We start from the raw sequence: 21,418 nt of genomic DNA on the forward strand, positions 1-21,418 counted from the left end.
TTCTGTACAGTAATTCTCCTGTACAGGACTAGTGGACTATTTACACTTTATTTAATCTATTTAGTTACTATATAGAATTATCATTTCAGTTTTGTTTTTTTGATTAATAGTATCTATCTGCCTGCCTGCCTACATACCTATTCTTGTAATAGCTGAAATCGACCAGCAGAGGCGCGTGTGTTATTTCCCTCCCAATGTCGCTGAGTGACGTAAGACGCTCTCCGCCGAGCCGATCCAGCCTACACACTGCCCTCTTCATTCTCAGGCCGGGTAGGACCCAAGCATCAACCCTGCGATCGGTTCAACCTATGAAGATTGGGCTTTTACAATCGCCATCCATCCTTTGAATAGACAACATTTTGTGGAAATTTATCACTGTCACTAATCAGAAGATACCCCAAGTCGTTGAATCGGTGAGTTATGGGCACGGATGGTTGTGCCAAATCTCCAGTTTTGCTTGTCTTCTCCGCTGCCCAGGTTTATTGTTGCTTTGTTCTGGGCAGCAGCCATTTTTAATCGCCTTGTCCTACATTCCCATCGCTGTGTTCAGTCCTTTCCGAAAGCCGAGCTATGCTGAAAATGTTAGCATAGGTTCGAGCGTTTCGTAGGGATTTCCACAAAAATACAGTGTGTTTTGCAATGTCAAGCACAAACGTAAATGCACTTGACGCCACTGGCCCAGCAGGGTTGTTTTCGGAACTCTAGGCTGGAAGTTTAGCGGCGTTACCGTTTCGCTAGTTTTGAACAAGCTACGACTGTCGAAGCTAGGCTGCTTTGCTAAGTTAGCGCAAGCGGTTGTTTTGTTATTTCTGCCTGCTACCATAATCAGATGGAAAACAGTAATCTAGCTTTATTTCCACATTGTAAAACATGGAAATGATAGTAATATTACACCTTTACGGGACCTCGGTCAGTAGCACTTTATGTTTACATAGCCATTTTCCTTTAGCGACCAGCTAGCATATTTTACTAGTGATGGCCATCAACAGCACCAAGGGTCTTCCTTAATGTTTGTGTTATTACGTTATAGTTTCGGGTGGTGTTGGGTAACGGTCCTTAGAATCGGATTTAATGATCAAGGCCGCTTATTTATATTAGCTACAGTTGAAATAGGCTGTGTTTTTGTTTTTGAGCAGCGAACTGTCTGGTGTCAGTTTCATGTGCTGGAATTAGCACTAGCTTTCCGTGAGGTAACGGCAGCTACAACTAACGTAAACGTTAGACAGGTCACAAGTAATATTGCGGAAAATATATGTTACAATATATTCATTTTTATCACTGATATTACAGTCTTTTAGTTGTTTCTTGGAAGTAACGATTAAGCAAACAAAAAATGGTTAACGTTAGCTGTCATTGCGTTAGCTTTCATATCGAAGCTAGCTAGCATCAGCTAAATTTGTAATTTGATGGTATTTGTAGAAATTCTACATTTTTTCTCTTGACTTAGCAAATGAAAAATAAATACAAGAGAGATGTTTTCTTTATAAATCTTGATTAAACGCCTATGCTGAGCTTTTACCGAGCGGCCTCTGGTACGTTATTCGTTGCCTGGTTTTCGACTCAAACGACGATATACATTTGCTTAGATTTGTGCATGACATATTCAGAACGGTAGCCATGGACCGTTGAGTCTTAGCTAACGTGTTAGAAACTCATGAAGGTGAAAGTGTTGCCCACTTTCTCAATGCTTTTTTTGTGTGTCACGCTCGGCATCTCTTCGCGCATATTGTTTTGCTAGTTGGATTAAGCAATCACTTTTGGAAACTGAGCACAAGTAGCCACCATCAAAAGGTGCAACTTTAACAACATGTATGGCCAGATATCAAAACATGAAACCAGAAAAAACACACGCTGGGGCGTGCATTGAATCTGATTTCACTGCCTTTGTCAAAACCATTTCACTTCAGAGAAAATAAATTCATTCCTTGTGTGTAACTACTTGGTAGAGCGTGTGTTATTGCTGTATCTTAAAAATGTTCTCTGCATTTATTTGACAATTATGGCAGTGTAGTAGTTGTGTATATAATGTAAAAACCTTTCATCAATTAAAATATAACAATTTACTTATTATTTACTTTAAATTGTGTCTGAAAATTCCTGTCTGGAAATTCTGGTATGGTGATGTATGGTGTTTCATGTTATTCAGATATGTAACTTAATGATTGTGTCAGATGTGAAGTGTGTATAAGAGCAGTACTGCAGTATTTCAGTAAGGGAGGAATAGATGGAAATTGACTTTTAACCAGGAAAGAGAAGGGATTCTTGGCATGGCAATATCATGACGCTTACTTCCTACCAACAAGTACTTGGTCTGTCATACTTAATTTTAGCGTGAATAAACTATTTAACATGTCAGATGATTGCTTATTTAAGGTACAGTTCAGTTAGATGTCTTAAAAACACTCACGCCGTCCTTATCTAGCCATACAAAGAGTTGCAGTCAGGGCTTTGAGATATCTGCTGCTGAGACTTGTGACACAGTGCCAGATTTATTTTGTGGCATTCACAGAATAGTAACAAATGTATTTGGAAAAAATCAGAAGCGGTAAACCAGAAACAGTGCTACTGTTTTCTCCAGATAAGCCACATACTTGAACTGTTTTAAGTGTGAACAGTTTTTTTTTTTAAACCAAACATGATAGTAAGTTGAACTCCTGTTAAAAGCGCCTAACTGCCAGCAATCTACTTTTGTATGACGAAAAGAGAACATATACTTGACTCTTATTTTTAGCTGCCATACTTCAGTTTTATGGGCAGATTTTATCAGCTCCAGCTAATTAACATTAAACAGCCATAATCCCAAAAGCCATGACTAGCTACGCAGGTATTTTGATTTTTACGATCCTTGGTCTTGAGCTGTTTCCTCTGAAAGTAATGATGCCATCTCGGTGCGATGGGGGCCAGTGGAATTTTGTTTGTGGTGCTCAAAGTCTTGAAAATAACATTTGACAAAAATAAACAGCAGTGTGCCACCCCAGAAAGGTTCTAAGGTAGACAGTATTAGCCAAAACACAATTTGTCTAAAAGTGAGTAGGCTAGACAAGTTTTGGTATGATGGATGCATATATTACCAATAATTAAAAGACTATTGCTGATCATATTTTTTTGTAAAGTTTGTAAACATGAATTCACAAACTTTACAGGTCTCAATTAAATCTTAGTGATGATTTTAAGGTCAGTATTGAAATAAATTATATATCTGAGCATTGTGTAGAGATTGAGGTAGCTTTTGAGTCAATGATATTTGAAAAACAGCCCGAGGTGAAATAATGAGAAAAAACAATGATAAACGTGTAACAAGAATCTAAGAGAGATTCTGCACTGACAAAATCTAGATAACCCCCCACCTCACAAGATTGTAGATGAATATCCTCTACTTCCAAGGTTAATGCTTTATTTCTTCAGTGAGGTCTGTACTTATGGTTGAAATTTCTTCTCCTTTTCTCTTGGTAGAATCAGAAGGCACTGGGAAGAGGCGCAAAGAAAAATTTCCATACTCGATGACATTACATCGCAATGTCCGATCGTTTGGGGCAAATAACCAAGTCCAAGGATGGGAAAAGCAAGTATTCCTCACTCAGCCTATTTGACAAGTACAAGGGAAAATCAATAGAAACTCAGAAAAACACAGGTAAGGTTGATTTGTTCCTCTCCTCTGACTTACTTTACATCTCTGTTATCCTTTTGCAGTGGCTTTTTTAAATCTCAGTCCCCTTGATTGATCTGCTTGAGTTTTCTCTTGCAGTAGTTCCGCGACATGGCTTGCAGAGTCTTGGCAAAGTGGCCGCAGCCCGGCGCATGCCCCCACCTGCCCACCTGCCGAGCTTGAAGTCCGAAAACAAAGGAAACGATCCCAACGTGATTATTGTGCCCAAAGACGGTACAGGATGGGCGAACAAGCAGGAACAACCCGATCAAAAGAGGTAAAGGAGAGTGTGATCGTTATATATTAAAATTAAGAAAATCAGCTGCAATACAAGTAATTTTTTGGGTAATCTATGATATATTTACGCACTACAGTGGTATTCAGATTTCTAGTTTGTGGTTTTTGAACATAAATATGTAAGACTCAAGTAGAGGTGCATCCTGAGAACCCCTTCTCACAGGGCAGCATCAGGAGAAAATTTTGGTCGTTGTAATATAGTCAGCTGTAAAATATGGTAGCCTGTAATTAGACATAGTTGTTGCATTTACACTTGCTCTGATGTCCAGTCTATCAGTGCAAGTTGGTCAGTATCATGTCATCGTACCTGTGCCTGCTTCAACTTAATTTTACAAAACCGCTTTCTGTTTCTTCCTTTGTATTTGTAGTTCTATTGCATCAATACCACAGCTGCCGGAGTCGCAGCCGCAGCTGGCTTTACAGAAATCTGTCTCCAATCTTCAGAAGCCCTCACCGGTAGCCAACCAGGAGGTGTGTATGCATATAAATTGTGTTGAAACATCTGTCACTTATTTGATTTTTGAGAAGTACTTTTTAATACGCAACTGTGGGACTAGTACAGATTTCAATATTGATATCCGAAAAAGCCCAGAAAAAATGTTCTCTCTGTGCAGGAAAACTCTCACTCCTTTTTAAGAAAGGAAAGTGGTCATTATGCAGACCCAGGAAGAGATACTCAATCTGTGTCTCAGATGTCAGACACACCTAATGCAGCTATTAGACTGTGACCTTGGATTTCTTCATTTTCACAGAACACAAACACAGGTGGACCAAAGCAATGGGCCCAGCTAAATGGAAAGGCAGTAGAGCAAGATGGTGAGTCATTAGTTCTTTAGTTGTGAGTGACTTGTGTTTAAAATTAATGGACATGCTAATGATGAATATTATACTGTCCAGATTACGACCACCCCCAAAAAATATTTTGCTACCAATTAGTACATTATTCTATTTGCATAAGTCACACAAACATCTTTCTTAATGTCATTTCTTTTAATGCTGACTTCAGGTTCAAGGGCCTCAAACCGACTTCAGCCCTTCTCTCACGAGGAATTTCCCACGCTGAAGGCAGCTGGAGAACAGGACAGGGCTGGCAAGGAAAGAAGCGGCTTCGATCCGTCGTATGGGCCCGGACCAAGCCTCCGCCCCCAGAGTAAGTCTCAATTCTCAAGAATTGGCGGGCAGTCTCAAAGATAAGCTAATGTCTCCTGGAAAGCAAGTTATTAAATTGGGAGCAAGATTTTTTGACTGTCAGGAAGATAATGTAAGTGTTGAAACACACTAACAGCTCGTTGATAAACTAAAAGAAACAAATTTCAACAATGGGAGGAAGATACTTTACACAGTGTTTCTGTAACCCAACACCACCGTTTAAGAATGAAAATCTTAAACGGCACGACCCTCACATCTGCTGATGTCATGTACTTATGCATGACCAAGAACTCCATAGGAGACATGCTGACATGCTTTTCATACCTGCCACTCCTGGGTTTGGCAGTTACTTCAAATGGCAGAGTAGAGTGGCTGTTGTTTTTAAAATTCATATGGACCGTTTCCAATGTTGTGAACTGGCTCTTTCTCTGATACAGAGCATTAATTGACTTTGCACTATGCAATTAACTTCAGTCATTAAAAAGGTAAATGAGGTTTAAAAAACAGTGTGGTATTAGTTTAAATGTCAAAAATATTTTGTCAGTTCAATACAGTCTATGTAAGATTTCTCATTTGCTGTTTCTGAATTCTTTCTCTACCCACTTCAAGATGTGACGAGCTGGAGGGAAGGTGGTGGCAGGAACCTTCAGCCCTCGTCCCTGACCCCCGGCCTGCCTGCAGATCCTGAGGGTAAGCTCACTGCCCTGGGTGAGACTGGCACCCCTCCAGCCTCATCTCACCCTTCCTCTGCCACTGGCACCACCTCTTCAAGTGTAGTGACGGTTCAGTCACCAAGCCTCGACCCCAAGGAGCCTTCCCTACGACCCGCCCAGCCTGTCCGCAGAACAACCGTCCCTACTGCCCTGCAGTACCAGCTTCACCACACTTCTACTGCTGTCTACCATGACATGTTGCCCGCATTTGTAAGTACTACGTCACACATGACTTTTCAGGTTAAAAAAAAAAAGCTTCAAACACAGGATACTTTTTACTACTACTGTCAGAAACAGCTCAGATCCTCTTGTTGGCTAATTATATTTCTGCGGTGAACACCTTGTGTTATCCTGTTGTTTTCAGATGTGCTCTAAAGAGACACGTGAAGCCCCAGGTACAGAACATGCCCCGACCACCGTAGCAGCCCCAGCCCGATTTGACAGCAAACCCACTTTTAGACAGAGCTATGCCAAACCTGAACTTGTCAAGTAAGTACATTCACGGTGTGAGAGCAGTTTAAAAAAAATTAAGCAGTTTGACCAAGACATTTATGACATCTGGCAGTTACTCATGTGTCTTATTACCATCTCTGATTGCAGTGGTGATGTGAGAAGAGAGAACCGCTTTGTGCGTGCTCCACCTCGACTCTCTTCTCAGCCCATCCGCAGGCCTGGTGACAGACCACCACGCCCAGCCATCATTAATCCAGAGGACCTGAAGGATCTGGATGAGCTTGACAATGACTGTGAGGATGGATGGGCAGGTCAGTATTTCTTAGACTGTGTGTGATTGTCTCCAGCCACTTCATGCCCAGGACACAGCAAGTTGACGTGCACTTTAAGAATTTTATCTGGTCAGATGAATGTTGGTGATATACATAGTTCTCATTTCACTCCACTCTGTATGAATGTACAATACAGTCAAATCTCAGTCTTGTCAGTAACAAGCGAAGGCACCTAGATGGGATACCAGTGCCTGTTGCCAGTGGTCTACCACACTACACCTGCTGATGGTTTCTTGTTTTTCCAGGACTCCATGAGGAAGTTGACTATAGTGAGAAACTCAAGTTCAGTGATGATGAAGAAGATCACTCGCCCAATGATAAAAACAAGATGTGGTAAGTACTCTTTCCTCATAGCTCAGTACTGCTCTTAACACAACAGGCTTGTTTACACAAAAGAGTTATGTTTAGAGTGTGTGTTTGAATGAAAACTCTCACAGTCAAAGTTTTGTAATTATTTTAAGGGTTCTTGGTTTCATTTGGATTTGTTAACTTTTAGGACTGAATGGGAGAGGGAGAATCAGCGTGACTGCCAGTCCTCCCTAAGTTCAGGTGAGGCATCTTACCCCCAGGACGGCCCTGAGGAGAATTATTCCTACCAACATCACCATCATGAGCCTCCCAGGAAGACCAGCAGCAGATATCTCTCAACGGACACCCAGGTAACCAGACACAATGCTGTGTTCCACTTTTATCCTTTCTTATGAGATTGCTTATCAAAGATTACCTTTTTGTAATATTACTCACGGTTAAAACACATCTCAGTCTTTAATCCCTCTTTTGCTGGAGGAATGAAACAACACTACAGAGCATATGAATAACAGCCTTCACATGCCCTCGAGTGAGACTGTCATGGTGATTCTGGATTACCTTGCTGTAACCATAGTGATATGTGTCTGACTACTTTTTCTTGCCAAGCCTTTTTGCCTGGCAAGTGAAAGGGATGTGATAGACTGATTTTGCGTCTGTCCTTTGGCCATTTTGATTTTAAAAAAATCTGTCAAACTAAACAAATCTTTGAGCCTTTTAAGTTCTGAATTTGAGTGGGTGGGCTTAGCTGACTACATAGTTAACAGTATTGGTAAGGCCTGATAATCTAAGGTGTATACTATGTAATGGTTATTTTCCAAGTATAAATCCGGTTGTGGACCTTTTTTGTCATTCTTCATGTTTTTCCCCATGTTTCTGTTATTTAGAGGAATGCAGTGTCTTATAAGCATTTTTCCTGGAGGGTAAACATGAATTAAACTGTCAGGATTAGTTTTTGAAGAATTGGACACGGGTGTGTTTCATTTTTTCTCCATGGACACATTATTGATCATTTTAAATATGCTTTATATACTATATGCCAGAGAATGTTGGGTTTAATTGGTCAAAGAGATACACACACACTCAAAAAACAAAACAAAATCTTGCCTATTTGAGGCCTTAATGTTTTCAAGAACGTTACATAAATGAGCGGTGCTGCCCCTTTAACTGCCTCTGTTTCATCTCTAGGCCCAACAGAAAAACCAAAGTGAGCCACTGGCTGACCAGGAAGATCACCAGCGCCAGTCTCAGACTCAGGCTCCTGCTAGGGCAAAGTATGTGTCACCTGAACTGTCGGAGGCTGTTGAGAGAGCCCGCAGACGCCGGGAGGAGGAAGAGAGGCGTGCCCGTGAGGAACGGCTGGCTGCCTGTGCTGAAAAACTCAAAAAGCTGGATGAGAAGTTTGGGAAGACTGAAAGGCAGACGTCAAGGACAGAGGAGGGCCAGAAAGAGGGAGATGGCAAAGACGTCCCACTGTCCCCAAACAGGGAACAAAGCAAAGGCCAGCATGAGAACTGGCAGTTCAGCACAAAAGGTTAAAAAAAAAACTAGTAGTAGACTTGTACATTTAAGCCTAGATATTATGTTTAAAATATACGCACTATTGCAGATTTAAATGCAAATTTTTGTGTCAATGTTTTCCAGATGGAAATGAGTGCCCCCCAGAAAACTCTCCTGGCCACAGTTACCGTGAGGAACATGGCTTCTCTACTTACCGTGGCAGCGAGGATGATGGACAGGAGCCCTCCTCCCCCTCAGGAGACTACAATGGACGTCATCCCTCCAAACCCATCCCACCCCGCTTTCAAAAGCAGCCACAGCACCAGCAGCAGCAGGTGAGTGCCAGCTGATTCCCCCTTCTAACCCATAAAGTCCTAATCCCAGACTAATGCGTCAATGTATTAGTGGCAGCTTTGTGAGAAGAGGGCTTTCAAGAGTTCACAGAAGCAGGGATTGGTTTTTTAAGGTTGCAGTCATCAACTTGCAAACCTGAAAGGCTGTGAACCTTGTGCAGAGTGTCAGTCTATTTGTCTTTGATTGGATTGTCCCTTGTTAATTCTTGTTGGGGTTTTTTGGAGACAATACTCTATGTGATGACACTGTATGTGAATTAATGTGATATTAAATAATATACAATTCACTTTTTCAAGTTTCTCAAAATAACATGTACATGTACTTCAGAAGTCATTTTTAAAAAGAAAAAGAATTGTGGATTTCTTCTGCTATCTTTTACAAGTGTCTTCATTGTATACCTTTTACAGGAACAAGTATATAAAATGCAGCATTGGCAGCAGTCAGGTCACCCTGCCCCGTCTGGCTCAAGCCATGGTCAACGGGGCTACTATCCGCCACATGTCCTCGGGTTTGACCCCCGCTGGATGATGATGCCGCCTTTCATGGATCCCCGCATGACCCAAGGACGATCTCCTGTTGATTACTACCCTGGTGCTGTCCATTCTTCAGGTGAGCACTATTTTTTTTTAAAAATGAGGGAATACTTTCGCCTCTGGAGCCAGATTGTTTTCAGCTGGGAAAAACCCCAATTTTAACACTGATTGTTTTCTGCAGGAATGATGAAACCCATGATTCATCAAGACCACTTGAACAGTCCTGGGTCTGATGAGGGATGCCACCCCAACCTCCACCAGGAGAGAAGAGCCCCTTCCACTGAGCCTTACCCTATGTGGAACCAAGATGGCTACCCCTTACGCAGCTTCACTCCACCTTACCAGAGACAGCATGAAAGCTCGGACAGTGGCCAGCCAGATGACAGGTCAGTTGTTGTGTTTAAAATTTTAAACCCTGTGAATTTTGCAGTTCTTTGTTTAAGGTGTTCTTTCATATTTTGATTAAAAACCAGGGAAACTGTCCCAAAGCGGTTTAGTCAGTAAAACACTGCTTAGCGACGTAGACCTCTCTTGATGGACTTGTGTCTGTTGTTGTCATTCCTCACCTTATTTGTGTTTTCCACAGAAGTGATATGGCCTGCTCCCAACAGGACTCCTATGAAGAGAGGGCCAGTGAGTGCTTGACCCACCCTCAAGACGATCTTCCTCATCATGCATACCAGACCCGAGGCCCAGATAGAGAACATCATGACCAAGGCCTGCTGACCACTGCTCAGAACCACTCCCAGAACCATACAGATAATGAATACCCAAAGCAAGACTCTAGAGACAAACATCTGAAAGATGGCCCTGACTCTCATGATGAGACCTTAGATGGCTCCAAGGACAATTGGAAAAGAGATGGAGGCCAGAAACAGGATGGAGGACTTAACAGTGCTCAAAGCCAGTGGTCTGAACCCAGTTCCAGTTCCAGTAGTAGTGTCAGCCAGCCATCTGAGACCAGTGGGCGTACCTTGATTCGCAGAACTGGGCCCATCAAGAAGCCAGTTCTCAAGGCACTCAAAGTGGAAGACAAGGAGAATGAGAAGCCTAAACCTGAGCCTGAGGAGAAGCCTGTCCCCTATCGCCTGGAGAAAGAAGTCCTTACTAATGTTTATGACTTGAAGAAAGATATTCAGCCTGCCAGCAACAGGCGTTCAGCTTCACCTGTTGTTGAGAAACAACCCGAAGAAAGGCAGCGTCAGTCACCAGCTCCCACCAAAACAGAGAGGCCTTTGAGCACCCACAGTGATGACTCTCCCAAGGAGAGCACTTGGGACAGTGGCAAGAGCCAATCACCTAGAGATAGCCAAGATACCCGGGAGCCCCAGGCACCACGGCGCAATAACTGGATCTTCATTGATGAAGAACAAGCCTTTGGTGCAGTCAGGGGAACAGGTAGAGGCCGCGGTCGAGGCTTTAGGGAATTCAACTCTAGAGGTGGAACCCGTGGTGGCCGAGGAGGAGATAATCTTAGAGGAGCTTATAACAATAATAACAACAGCAGTGGCATTGGCGCTCAGAGGGCAGGCAGAGGCCGTGCACCACCTAGGGATCTTGTCAAGGTCGACGAGTTCCAGAGGGGTAAGCCTCGGAGGCGAAATGTCAGTGAGACACTGAGTGAAGCCTCTGAGTATGAAGAACTGCCCAAGAGGCGGCGCCAGAAGGGATCTGAAAATGGAGAAGGTTACACAGAGTCTGGAGAAGTCCGTAAAGCTGATAGAGATTCTTGGAGATCCAACAAAGTGTATACAGATGACCAGGCGCCTGCAGATTCCAGAGAAAAGGCCAAGGCCAGCAGGGGCTTTGGAGGTCGCATGCTGCCTCCCAGACTGAATACCACTGGAAGTTACAGTCGTAACTTTGGAGGCTCCAGGGACATGTCTACATGGAGGGGCCGTGGGCCTCAGTTTGGTAGCAATGGTGGCTCCATGCAAGAAAATGGTTATGGTCCTGGAGCTGAGACTATTTATTCCCGCAGGCTGCCTGTCGAACGTGACACTCTCAAGTACAACCCTAAATTCACTGGCTCTTTCATGGAAAATGGCACAGAGGACCGTGAAGGAGAGTACTACATTGACAATGATAATCCTGACAGGCAGATGTTAAGGAGACGGCGTCCACCCCGTCAAGACAAGCCCCCCCGCTTCCGTCGTCTACGACAAGAACGTGAGCCTGGGTCAAACCAGTGGACAAGTGATGAGTATGTAAATGGGGACTTTGCAAACCCCTGGCCTGGTCGCTCCAAAGGCAGCGGGGAAGACAGCTGGCCCAGTGGCCACTACTCTTCTGGTGGACGTTCTAGCCAGCATGGTCAGGTAGAGGAATGGGAGACAGGTTCAGACAACAGTGATTTTGGAGACTGGAGAGAGAAGCGAGGCGGAAGCGGAGCTGCTGCTACACAGGGACATGGTGATATTCCTTCTGATTCTGGCCATAGTGAACCAGGCTCTAGCGAGAAAAGGGAACTTTCCAAGAGAAGTTTCTCCAGCCAGAGACCGTTGGTGGATCGGCAGAACAGGAAAGGAGAACCATCGCTGCTGGAGGCAAGCAAGATGACACGTACACCTGATAATCCCCCCACCTCCTCCTCTAACAGGAGCGACAGTTGGCAGAATGGAGGGACGTCCTGTAAGAGGTGAGGTGAATAATGGAACAAACTTAAAGTTGAGGTTCATTGTGTGTTATACTGTCCTATACCCTTATGTATTGCTCTTGGTAATTCTCAGTGTGTACTTGGGAATTATATTAATGCTCCAGTGTCTTGTTTCAGGCCTGGCTGTTATAGTTGCTTAGAAACCAACAACACATTTTGTATTCCTATATTGTTATGTCCTAAATATACACTGGCTTGCACTTGCACGGTGACAGGACTGAAGACCCTTTATTTTTGTGCTCACCTTAATTTAAAAAAAAAAAAAACAGAAAAATCTTTCTAACAAATGTATAGAAGCGATCGCTTACCCTACATGGAGAGTAAGATACGGTATCTCGACTTCATTTTACCAGCACTTGAATTGCCGGTACTTTTAATTTTATTAAGTTCTGCATAGTGAATGTGTCTATTTTTCACTTGTCCCAACAGTTAGCTTTTGAGACGTGATTGTATTCCCAGTGGCTGAGGTTCATGCAGTGTTTCTGTGGCCTCTTGAGTTCAGTTTGGAAGTGAAACAATTAATGTATTACTTGACTACAATTGATCCAGTTACCTGTAGACAGTTTATTCTCCTTCCATTCTGCTCCATTGCTTAAAGAAGTAGAAATGTTGTTTGTATATGAAATAAAGTCTGAGATACTGAGCACTTTCTGTCCCAGGTGAATTTTAAGTCATCCTGTTTGTGTTTGTCTTTGCTGATCTTAATTGGCTAACTGAAAAATATTTTTATACCAAACTGACACCTGCCCAAAATGAAATGGACCATTCTCAGAAGTTTTGGTTATTTTGTCACTGCTTTATTTTTTTTCTTGTTGTATGTTGATGTTGTAGCAGTGCTCAGAATACCCAATTAAAACCTCTTTGTCTCTCCCTTTCCTGTTTGCAGCAGGAGCCCAGATGAGTCTGGCCCAGTCTACAGCATAGAGCCGCCAGAGGAGAGGGAGCCCAGTGAGCCCTCAGGGAAGAAATTAGACAAGGACCTGAAGCCAGGACCTGTCAAGACAGACATAGCTGAACCTCTGTCCCAGTATGAGCTCAGCAGCTACCCAAGTGAGTCCATTTTTTTTTTCTTAATTAATGTTGGAGTACCCATGTTCCTGGACAATGGGTACTCCTACTTTCTGTATTTTGCATTGACCACATACCTGTTTTGTAGTCGAGGGGGACGCAGGGTTAACAGTTTCGAATCCAGATGGGTACCAGGATGCCTTGTCCAAAAAACAAAGACGCCCACAGGAGGACGAGAGGAGGAGAAAGGAACAGGGAGCTGCTGTGAGTTACTCATATATTCAATCCAGATGCTCAGTACCCGTGCTGAAGATGAACAAAAGTGTGCCATTTTTAAGTGTTTTGTCTTTGCTGTGTTAGGTGCCAGTGAAGAACAGGACAATCGCATCTAAGATACCACCACGCTTTGCCAAAAAGCAGGGAAGTATGAACATCGAACAACCTGAGGAGGCGCTTTCTTCCAACAACCTGGGAACTGAAATCTGGGAAACTAACAATTCAGGTAATATATGTTAAACTGAGAAACATAGCTTTGGAAGTTTCTTAACCTTTTATTTGTTATTTTTAGAGAACATAATTTTTTATTTATGTTTTTGTGAATAGAAATTTTGTAAAGAGTCTGTTTTATTGAATTTTTCAGTAACGGCATTCTTTATCTGTGTCTTATCAGCTCTTTCAGTACAGTCTTCAGGAGGAGACTCATGGACTAAACAGGTGTCTTACACTGGGAGTGAGCCCAACTCTGAGGTAGTACAATGCAGCTGCTTGTTGAAACCTCCACCTATAAAGCAAATATTTTGTGTCTGTCTTAATCTTTAATTTTACATTTTTCTTCTCTTCTTCATTTTTGACATATTAGTTGCAACAAAATTATATTATTCAAGAAACAAAAACAAATAGCTTTTCTTCTTCTTGGCCAGGACTCTGACGCTGGCCCAGAGCAGAGCAAAGAACAGCACAAACCAGGGCCCATCGGAAACGAACGCTCCCTGAAGCACCGAAAGGGCTCAGAAGGTGTTGATCGGCTGGAAGGTGGCCCCATCACGCCAGTGAATGGTGTGGACCTCCATGTGGACACTGTGTTGCCGGTGCCTCCTATTGAGTTTGGTGTCAGTGCCAAAGACTCTGATTTCAGTCTACCACCGGGCTCAAACCCAGTCCCCGTGTCCAATCCTGTCAACAAACTTCAGGATGCACTTACCACCAATGTGAGTCCTTTTTTTCTGTACCTGTCTCGTCTTGGAAATGAAACAACTAAAAGGTGAACCAAGTGCATAAAAGATAATTGCAACCAGAATGTGTAATAGAATTCTTTAAGGGCTTTTTAATAATGGAAGAAAGTTTTGATTTTTTCTTGACCTGAACTTTTGTTTGTTTTTTTAACAGACGGCTCTCAATCAGAGTATCCCTATGCTTCGCTCCAACCACCTGCAGCCTGGCATTAACCTCAACCCCATCTCCTTCCCCAGTGCTGACCTCACTCTCAAGGTATTTGAATTACAGTCCCATGTGGCAGAGTTGTATCTTTCCATACATGTAGCAGATAATGGATAATCTGTTTGTGCAACCCTTTCCTGTATGGAGAAAAAGTAATGGGATCGTAAAGGGAAAACTGAGCGTGATATTCAGACCTGCATATCAGTTTTAAATGTATGTTTTCTTCAGATGGAATCGGCACGCAAGGCGTGGGAGAACTCCCAGTCCCTCCCTGAGCAGGGCTCTCCTGGTGGAGGTGCCTCAGGTGCTCAGCCTCCCTGCAGCGTTGGCTCATCCAGTGGTGTCAGCTACAGTTCTTTTGGAGGAGTGTCCATGCCTCCGATGCCTGTGGCATCAGTAGCACCCTCCATGTCCATGCAAGGTAGAACTGCTTGTCATTTTTTTTCACGGCTCGATGAAGGCTTAATCTTTGAGGACAACCAGTCTAAATACCTGTTGTTTCCTGTCCCTTCTGTAGGTAATCATATTCCCCCATTATATCTGGATGGCCATGTCTTTCAAAGCCAGCCACGCCTCGTACCTCCCACCATGACCCAGCAGCAAACATACCAACAGGTAGAGAGATAAACACATGAACAGACAGGCTTGTTTGTGTATCAGCAGAATTGTCATTGTTTTATGTTTGTTTATACATTCAGGCGGCCGCAGCCCAGCAGATCCCCATCTCTTTACACACGTCTCTTCAGGCTCAGGCTCAGCTGGGACTTCGAGGCGGTCTACCTGTCTCTCAGTCTCAAGAGATGTTCAACTCTATCCCCCCCTTCAGGTACTGCCAGCTCGCTTTTTCATGGAATTCCCTCTGGGCCCTTTATTTTGCTTCAGTTTATCTGTTCATCTCCTGTGGCACACATGAAACCTATTTTCTTTCATTCATTCTGCTGCCCTGCTCTGTCTTCCTTGTTTCAGGTCCCAGGTTTACATGCATCCCAACCTGTCACAGCCCAGTCCCATGGTGCTGTCGGGCGGAGCCCCTCTCAAGGGGCCCTACTCGGCTTTCCCTGGCATGCAGCCCTCAGACATGGTCAAGCCACAGTCAGGCTCACACTACCAGCCAATGAATGGCAGCCAGCAACTGGTCTATGACAGCCAGATGAACCAGGGGCCTGGTATGGGTTCTTCTCAGTTAATGGACTCTCAGCTCATCCAGGTTAGTGGTTTAATGAAGCTCAGTTTCACAACAGTTCAACATACAGTGTTCCGCTTGGTGCTCGACAGATATTAGATAAATAAACAATAAAACTTTTTTTTTCCTTCTTCATCAGGTGACCATGCCCCTACCTGGCTCTCAGCTGCGCTATGGCTCAGCTCAGCAGCATCTCATCCTCCCACAGTCCATCCAGCTGCAACAGGGACAGAACCTGTCAGTGGGAGCCCCACGCCGAATGCTGCCACCTGGCTCCCAGCCTGCTGTCATGACTGGCAGTCGAGAGGTGCGACTTACTGATCTAATATAAAAATGATACAGCGTAGACCAATCGGTGTAATGCAGCATGTGTCTTATCAATAAATCAGCATGATTTATGTGTATTGACAATGTGCCTTTCTCATTGCCTGGGTTTCAGGGCTCGCAGATGGAAATGAAAGGCTTCCAGTTCTCTGAGAAGTCCAACCACTCCCAAGGGATATCTGCAGTGTCCTACAGGTGAGTGGAAAAGACTGAGTCAGTTAGGTAGAACTGTATATACAGCTAACACTCCACATGTAACTTTGCTTTGTTAACAGCTGAGATACGGTGTATTACAGTGCACATTGAGAACATGGATTGTAAGACTGTCTTTATTTTCTTTCTCCCCTCCCTTCATCAGACCTGGGTCTGCCAGCCCGAGTGGGAAGCCCTCTGGTCCTGGGGGCCCTGTAGGGCCCCTGCCAACACATTTTACTCAACAGGTATTTCTTTTTCACACATTTATTTTGAGATAAATTTACTTTAAAGGTTAAACAGGGCATTTTTAAACTTGGGCCAATGAGACAGGTTTGGTATGTTTGCTGAAAGCTGCTGTCACAAAGTGCACTCATGTCCATCTTAACTTGATCTTCACTTGTAAAGATTGAAAATTAATAAGCTGTGAGTGAGCTCAAGTCTTTGGACCAAGTCTGTAAATGCCCTAAGAAATTCAATACTAGCATGCTAATTATTTGTGTTTTTCACTTATTTCCCACTCCCTCATCTGCTTCCCTCCGCTCCTCCTCCCATGACCGACAGGTCCCACCTGCTCAAGGCAGCATGGTGATGCACATGCGGCCCCCTACCACAGGCCCTTTCCCCAATCCCATCCAGAGACCAGTAATGCAGGTCAACAAGCCTGTCATCATCCGCTCCCCCCCTTACCCTAATCCTGGCCGTGACCCTTCCCACTCCACCCCTCCCTCGGCCCCAGAGCCCCCTGTCAAAGAGGATGGCATGAAGGTGAGCCACCCACTGTAAATATAGGTAATTTAATTTAATCCATTTTCTTTTTCTATATTATCTCAGAATAATTACTTGTTCTGTTGATTGTTTAGTGTGCCTTTGACTTTAAGTGTTCACTTTTAGTTAAATCAGAAATGTGTTGATATGATAAGGCTAATTTAGGATATTATAATTCTATTCTGTTGATAGTTATATTAATAAGTTTAACCATAAGTCTATAGACTAAACTGTACTGTACTATGAAAATGTTTAACAAATACATCTACAGATTTCATTGGAGCATTTTTTTCCCTTCTAACATCAATTACTTTTGTATTCTTAAGTACAATTACAGGTTAATGAAGGGTTTTAATTTGGGTAATCTAATGCTGATAATCAATGTGATTTAAGTGACTTTTTAAATAAAAAGTGAAAATTGGTCAACAGGTATTCAGCAGTGTGGTTAGGCTTGGAATTTCTGGTAAAGTTGCATTTAAGCTTAAAAAGAGGGTCGGCAACTGAATCATTGTTTGTGTACTGTAGAGTTTGTGATGTCCATGGAACAGCAGCATTTTATTCTAAATAAAGTACAAGTACGGCGTTATAGGTAACTTAGAATTTCTCTTGCCTCATGGCACAGTTGTTAATAAATGTGATCAATATAGTAAACAATAGGTCATTGCCAACTGTTTTTTCAGAAAAAGCTTTAACTTTTTTGGGTTAAGTAACCTTTACAGTTGTGAGAAACTTTAGAGAGAGGAAATTGTCAAAAACATCTACTTTTAAAAAAGCCAGCTGAGTATCAACTTTGGACTATCCAAACAAGTATTACTTCATAAATGTGAAGCTCACCCAACACTGCTGTAGGTCTTAGTGACCCTGCCTTTTCTTTGTGCAGAATAAAACCATACGAGAAGTGCGGAAGGCAGTGGGTGAGGGCAAGACACCATCTGGGGGCATGACCAGCAAACACCAGGAGCCCCTACCCTCCACGGGTCAAGCCAAACCAGCACGCACTGGAGCCATCAAACCCCAGGCTGTCAAAGTAGAAGAGGGCAAGGCATAACAATGGACCTGAAAATCCTCATCACCACCCAGCCTGCCAACACAAAGCCCCTTGACCAATGTCTGAGCCTTCTGAGACCCATCTTATCCTAAGGCACCGAGGCAAGGGACAAACTTGCAGATATCACGATGAATTACCCCTCTTGAACTGTCAGAACTGGACACTATTATTTCACACCACATATAGAGATATATAAATATATTATAAATATATACATAGACACAAACGGTCTTTTAAGCAGATCTCTTCAAGGTCCTCTTTAATTTATTATTAGTCACTTTTAAGGGGAGATTGGTAAAGATAAAAGATATAACTTTTTTTGTGTTTCTCCTCAAAACGGTGAAAAGGAAAATGGCCAACTCAGACAGATGGTTAATTTTTCATACCATTTTGCCAAACTGTATTTACTCCCTGTTTATGGACTGTAGCCCTTAAGACCAGGCAGACACTTGATAAAACTCGCTATGAGAAGCAAACTCTGTTAATTTTTTTTTTTTTTTTAACAAATTTGAAATGCAGTGGGGCACTTGTTTGTCATTTTTCATTGGCATTTTCGGTGGTAAATAAAGGTTCAAATCATCACCCATTCATCCTATTGGTAAAAGGACTTCTATTATTAACCCAAGAAAAATCCTAACTCCAATTTGTGGACATCATTGCATGTCAACATGGCAAAAGTCAAGTGCATCAGCCTAGAATTGCATCTTCTGGGGGTTCTTCACCCAGCCCATGAACTGTGGCAAAACTGCTTAGACTGGTAGAGATTATTTCTTTTCTTAAAACTCTGTTCTTTGCTTTTACCATTCTGTTGCTTGCTCTCTTCTGTCTGTGAATTGAAACAAAAAGGTGGACATTGTACCAAAATCATGTTGCTTCCATGGGAACTTCACTGGCATTGATGCAGCGTGTGCATGTGATGTGCTGAATGTGTGTACACTTGCAGGACTCCTGCCTAGAAGCTAGCGACATTTCACAAAGACTGTACCTGATCTCAGCATTCATTATGCTGCTATCGACTGTATGGATTTTGATAAACCAGGCTGGCAACAATTTCGGGCTCATTGTGAAGTTTTGTGTGTGGGGTGGGGAGGGGCTGCATTTTCAATAGCTGTAAAGGACACCCAAAATAACTGATTGAAATGTTTGCTTTCTTATCGCTTCATTTGGGTTGTAATGAATCAAATTGTCTGTTTATGAACATGTGATATAAGTGATTATTTTTACATCCCTCACCTTGGGGAGGTTTGCTTTTTTTTTTTTTCTTTTAAGGCTCCTGAAAGACTTTGCTCTCTAATTCCGTTCAAATCCCACTTAACTGTACTGTGGGGAATTGTTGAAGAAAACAGACTCATCACCATTTGATTATTCAGCATCTGGTCTCTGAGGTGGCACTAGCAATAAATGCAGCCTAACTATAATCACGATCAGGGTCCAAATAGCTATTTTTTTTTCTGTTAGAAGCTAATGATCACAAACAAGGGGCGTTTAGCATTGCTTGCTGAATTTTAAAATACGATCTTTGCTGAAACTTTTTTTTTTTTGTGCGCACTGCAGTTCCAGTGGACTACGAAGGACTTTTAAAGTGTTCTATTTGAAAATGTGAAGCTGTTGGAGTCATCATTTGTTTTGTTTTTTTTGTATTGAACATTTATTTTGAAACTCACAATGCCAATGTCATAACTGGTTAAATGTTACTGCTTACTATAACGCTCCATGACACTACAAAATGTTGCGATTTATCTTTATGACAGTGTTTCACTGGTATATATGTATATGCATACTTAACTGTACAGTCAAGCCTTGTCAGCGAGGGGAGGCTTAAACCCACATTTCATTTTAGATATTGTGGCACTATAAAGGATTTAACGTTGAAAAGGTCACTGTGTTCTCAGAATGGACTGCTTTCACTTGTTGATAGGTTTATCGGGCTTGGAGTGTTTTTGCCTCTTATCCCTTACTGCAAAAGATCTCGATGCTTCTCATCATTGTACCTGCACCAAAATGTTGCCCTGATGGTTTTTTTTTTCTTTTTCTTTTTTTGTACTTTTAAGATGCATATTTCATTTTGTCAGAGGACCAGTGCTTTCTACAGCTGATCCAGCATTCTATTTATCCTATCTGATCTTTATCCTTTCAGATATTTGGTCAATACTCTCCCTTGTTAAAAAAAAAAAAAAGAGCTTATTGAAAGAAAAGAAAAGAAATAAAGCAGTTGTGATTTCTTAAATGTACTGTTGATTCTGTATTCTCACTTTGTCATATTAAAATCATGCCTCACATTTTTGTGAAAGAAATCAAGGAGAAATGGTTTCAGTCATGGGACTGTTAGATGAGAGGTTTGTGCAGTGTCCTTGATGGAAGTTGCTTTGACAGAGTAGTTTATAATTAAAATAATGAAGCCTCAGCAGAGTCAAGTGGTTTTAAAGCTATGTGACCAGCTTAGTTTCTGGCGATTTAGATGCTGTGTTTTTAGCATTTTCATTTATGAAAAATCTACATATTTTCAAAAACATGCACTGAGTTGGAGGTGGCGTCCACAGATGCCTTGCTTTGTTTGAACATAAATCAGCCAAAATCCCCTAAATATTCAGTTTCAGCAACTAATTGTATACATTGGTTGAAATCGTATTATTTCGTTGTATTTGGCACCTTTTCAGAAAGAATATAAGGATTAATTGATGATCAAAGAAGTGGCTGATTAGTTTTCTGTTGATCGCAGGACATTTTAATTGATAAAAAAGATTACCGTAATACCACACTAGTAACGCACCTGTGAAAAAAAAACGGGGTGCGCGGCGTCAGAAGTGTCAAATTCCAGAGATTTTTTCAGGACAAAGACGAGGCTTGTCTGGACGAAGAAAGTTTGTCCTTTGTGACTGTGGAGTGAGGAAGTCGTGTACCTGATACACAGGACTTATTTACTTTTTTTTTTTTTTTTTTTAAACCTCCGGGCGTTTTTAGTGTTTCTACTTTAGACAAACACGGTAACTTTTGTGTTCAATTCTTTTTCCATTTTTTCTATCGCCTCCGTCGTGGAACAGGGAAGTTGTCCTGTACGGGATGTCTTGGCTGCTGCGTTGCACGCGCGACGCACGTTAACGTTCAACGTTCGAAATCTAACGTTTGGTTTGAAACGGGGAAATTGTTTTTCTTCACTTTGGACTAAACGCAGGGGCCTCGTCTTGGTAGCTATAATCCCTGCATGAGAAAATGCACGCTGGCATAAATATACTTTTCAAACCTGATCAAGACCAAGATTAACAGTCATGCAAAAAAGAAACTGTGATTACTTAATGTTTGCAAGAGATTGTTTACGGTGTACAGTTTTCATCTGAATTAGGGTTTAAGCTAAAGAAAAAAACTCCGAACTTATTGAGGACAGTTAAATATTTCGTCCAGATTTTACAGTGTTTCTGTTCACGTCCAGGCGCAAGTAATGGATCTACGATCATTTGCAGATATACTCCCATATGCCCATATGATATCCATCACACACTGGAATGTGTGTCTTGTTGTATT

At 42.3% G+C, this 21,418-nt stretch overlaps 1 protein-coding gene across 5 annotated transcripts; it reads left to right on the forward strand.

Moving 5' to 3' along the window:
- The first annotated feature begins 271 nt into the window (after nucleotides 1-271).
- Nucleotides 272-20,107, forward strand: prrc2b (proline-rich coiled-coil 2B). 5 transcript variants are annotated; one of them, XM_041058597.1, is made up of 31 exons: nucleotides 272-413; nucleotides 3,454-3,631; nucleotides 3,746-3,923; nucleotides 4,312-4,414; nucleotides 4,696-4,759; nucleotides 4,950-5,093; nucleotides 5,702-6,015; nucleotides 6,170-6,294; nucleotides 6,406-6,569; nucleotides 6,836-6,923; nucleotides 7,087-7,249; nucleotides 8,085-8,430; nucleotides 8,541-8,734; nucleotides 9,155-9,359; nucleotides 9,465-9,669; nucleotides 9,870-11,921; nucleotides 12,826-12,989; nucleotides 13,096-13,211; nucleotides 13,308-13,449; nucleotides 13,618-13,694; nucleotides 13,868-14,155; nucleotides 14,334-14,435; nucleotides 14,613-14,805; nucleotides 14,902-14,999; nucleotides 15,083-15,210; nucleotides 15,351-15,591; nucleotides 15,707-15,874; nucleotides 16,007-16,086; nucleotides 16,250-16,331; nucleotides 16,648-16,851; nucleotides 17,732-20,107. In XM_041058597.1, the coding sequence occupies exons 2-31, from the start codon at nucleotides 3,517-3,519 to the stop codon at nucleotides 17,897-17,899; spliced, it is 6,711 nt and encodes a 2,236-aa protein (XP_040914531.1). In that variant the 5' UTR covers nucleotides 272-413; nucleotides 3,454-3,516; the 3' UTR covers nucleotides 17,900-20,107. The 5 variants fall into 5 exon arrangements, with proteins under 5 accessions (XP_040914531.1, XP_040914533.1, XP_040914535.1 ...); XM_041058599.1 differs by having other exon boundaries at nucleotides 12,829-12,989; XM_041058601.1 differs by having other exon boundaries at nucleotides 8,541-8,731; nucleotides 9,158-9,359.
- Nucleotides 20,108-21,418: the final 1,311 nt, after the last annotated feature.

This window comes from Toxotes jaculatrix, chromosome 16, assembly GCF_017976425.1.
Source record: "Toxotes jaculatrix isolate fToxJac2 chromosome 16, fToxJac2.pri, whole genome shotgun sequence".
NCBI lineage: Eukaryota > Metazoa > Chordata > Actinopteri > Toxotidae > Toxotes > Toxotes jaculatrix.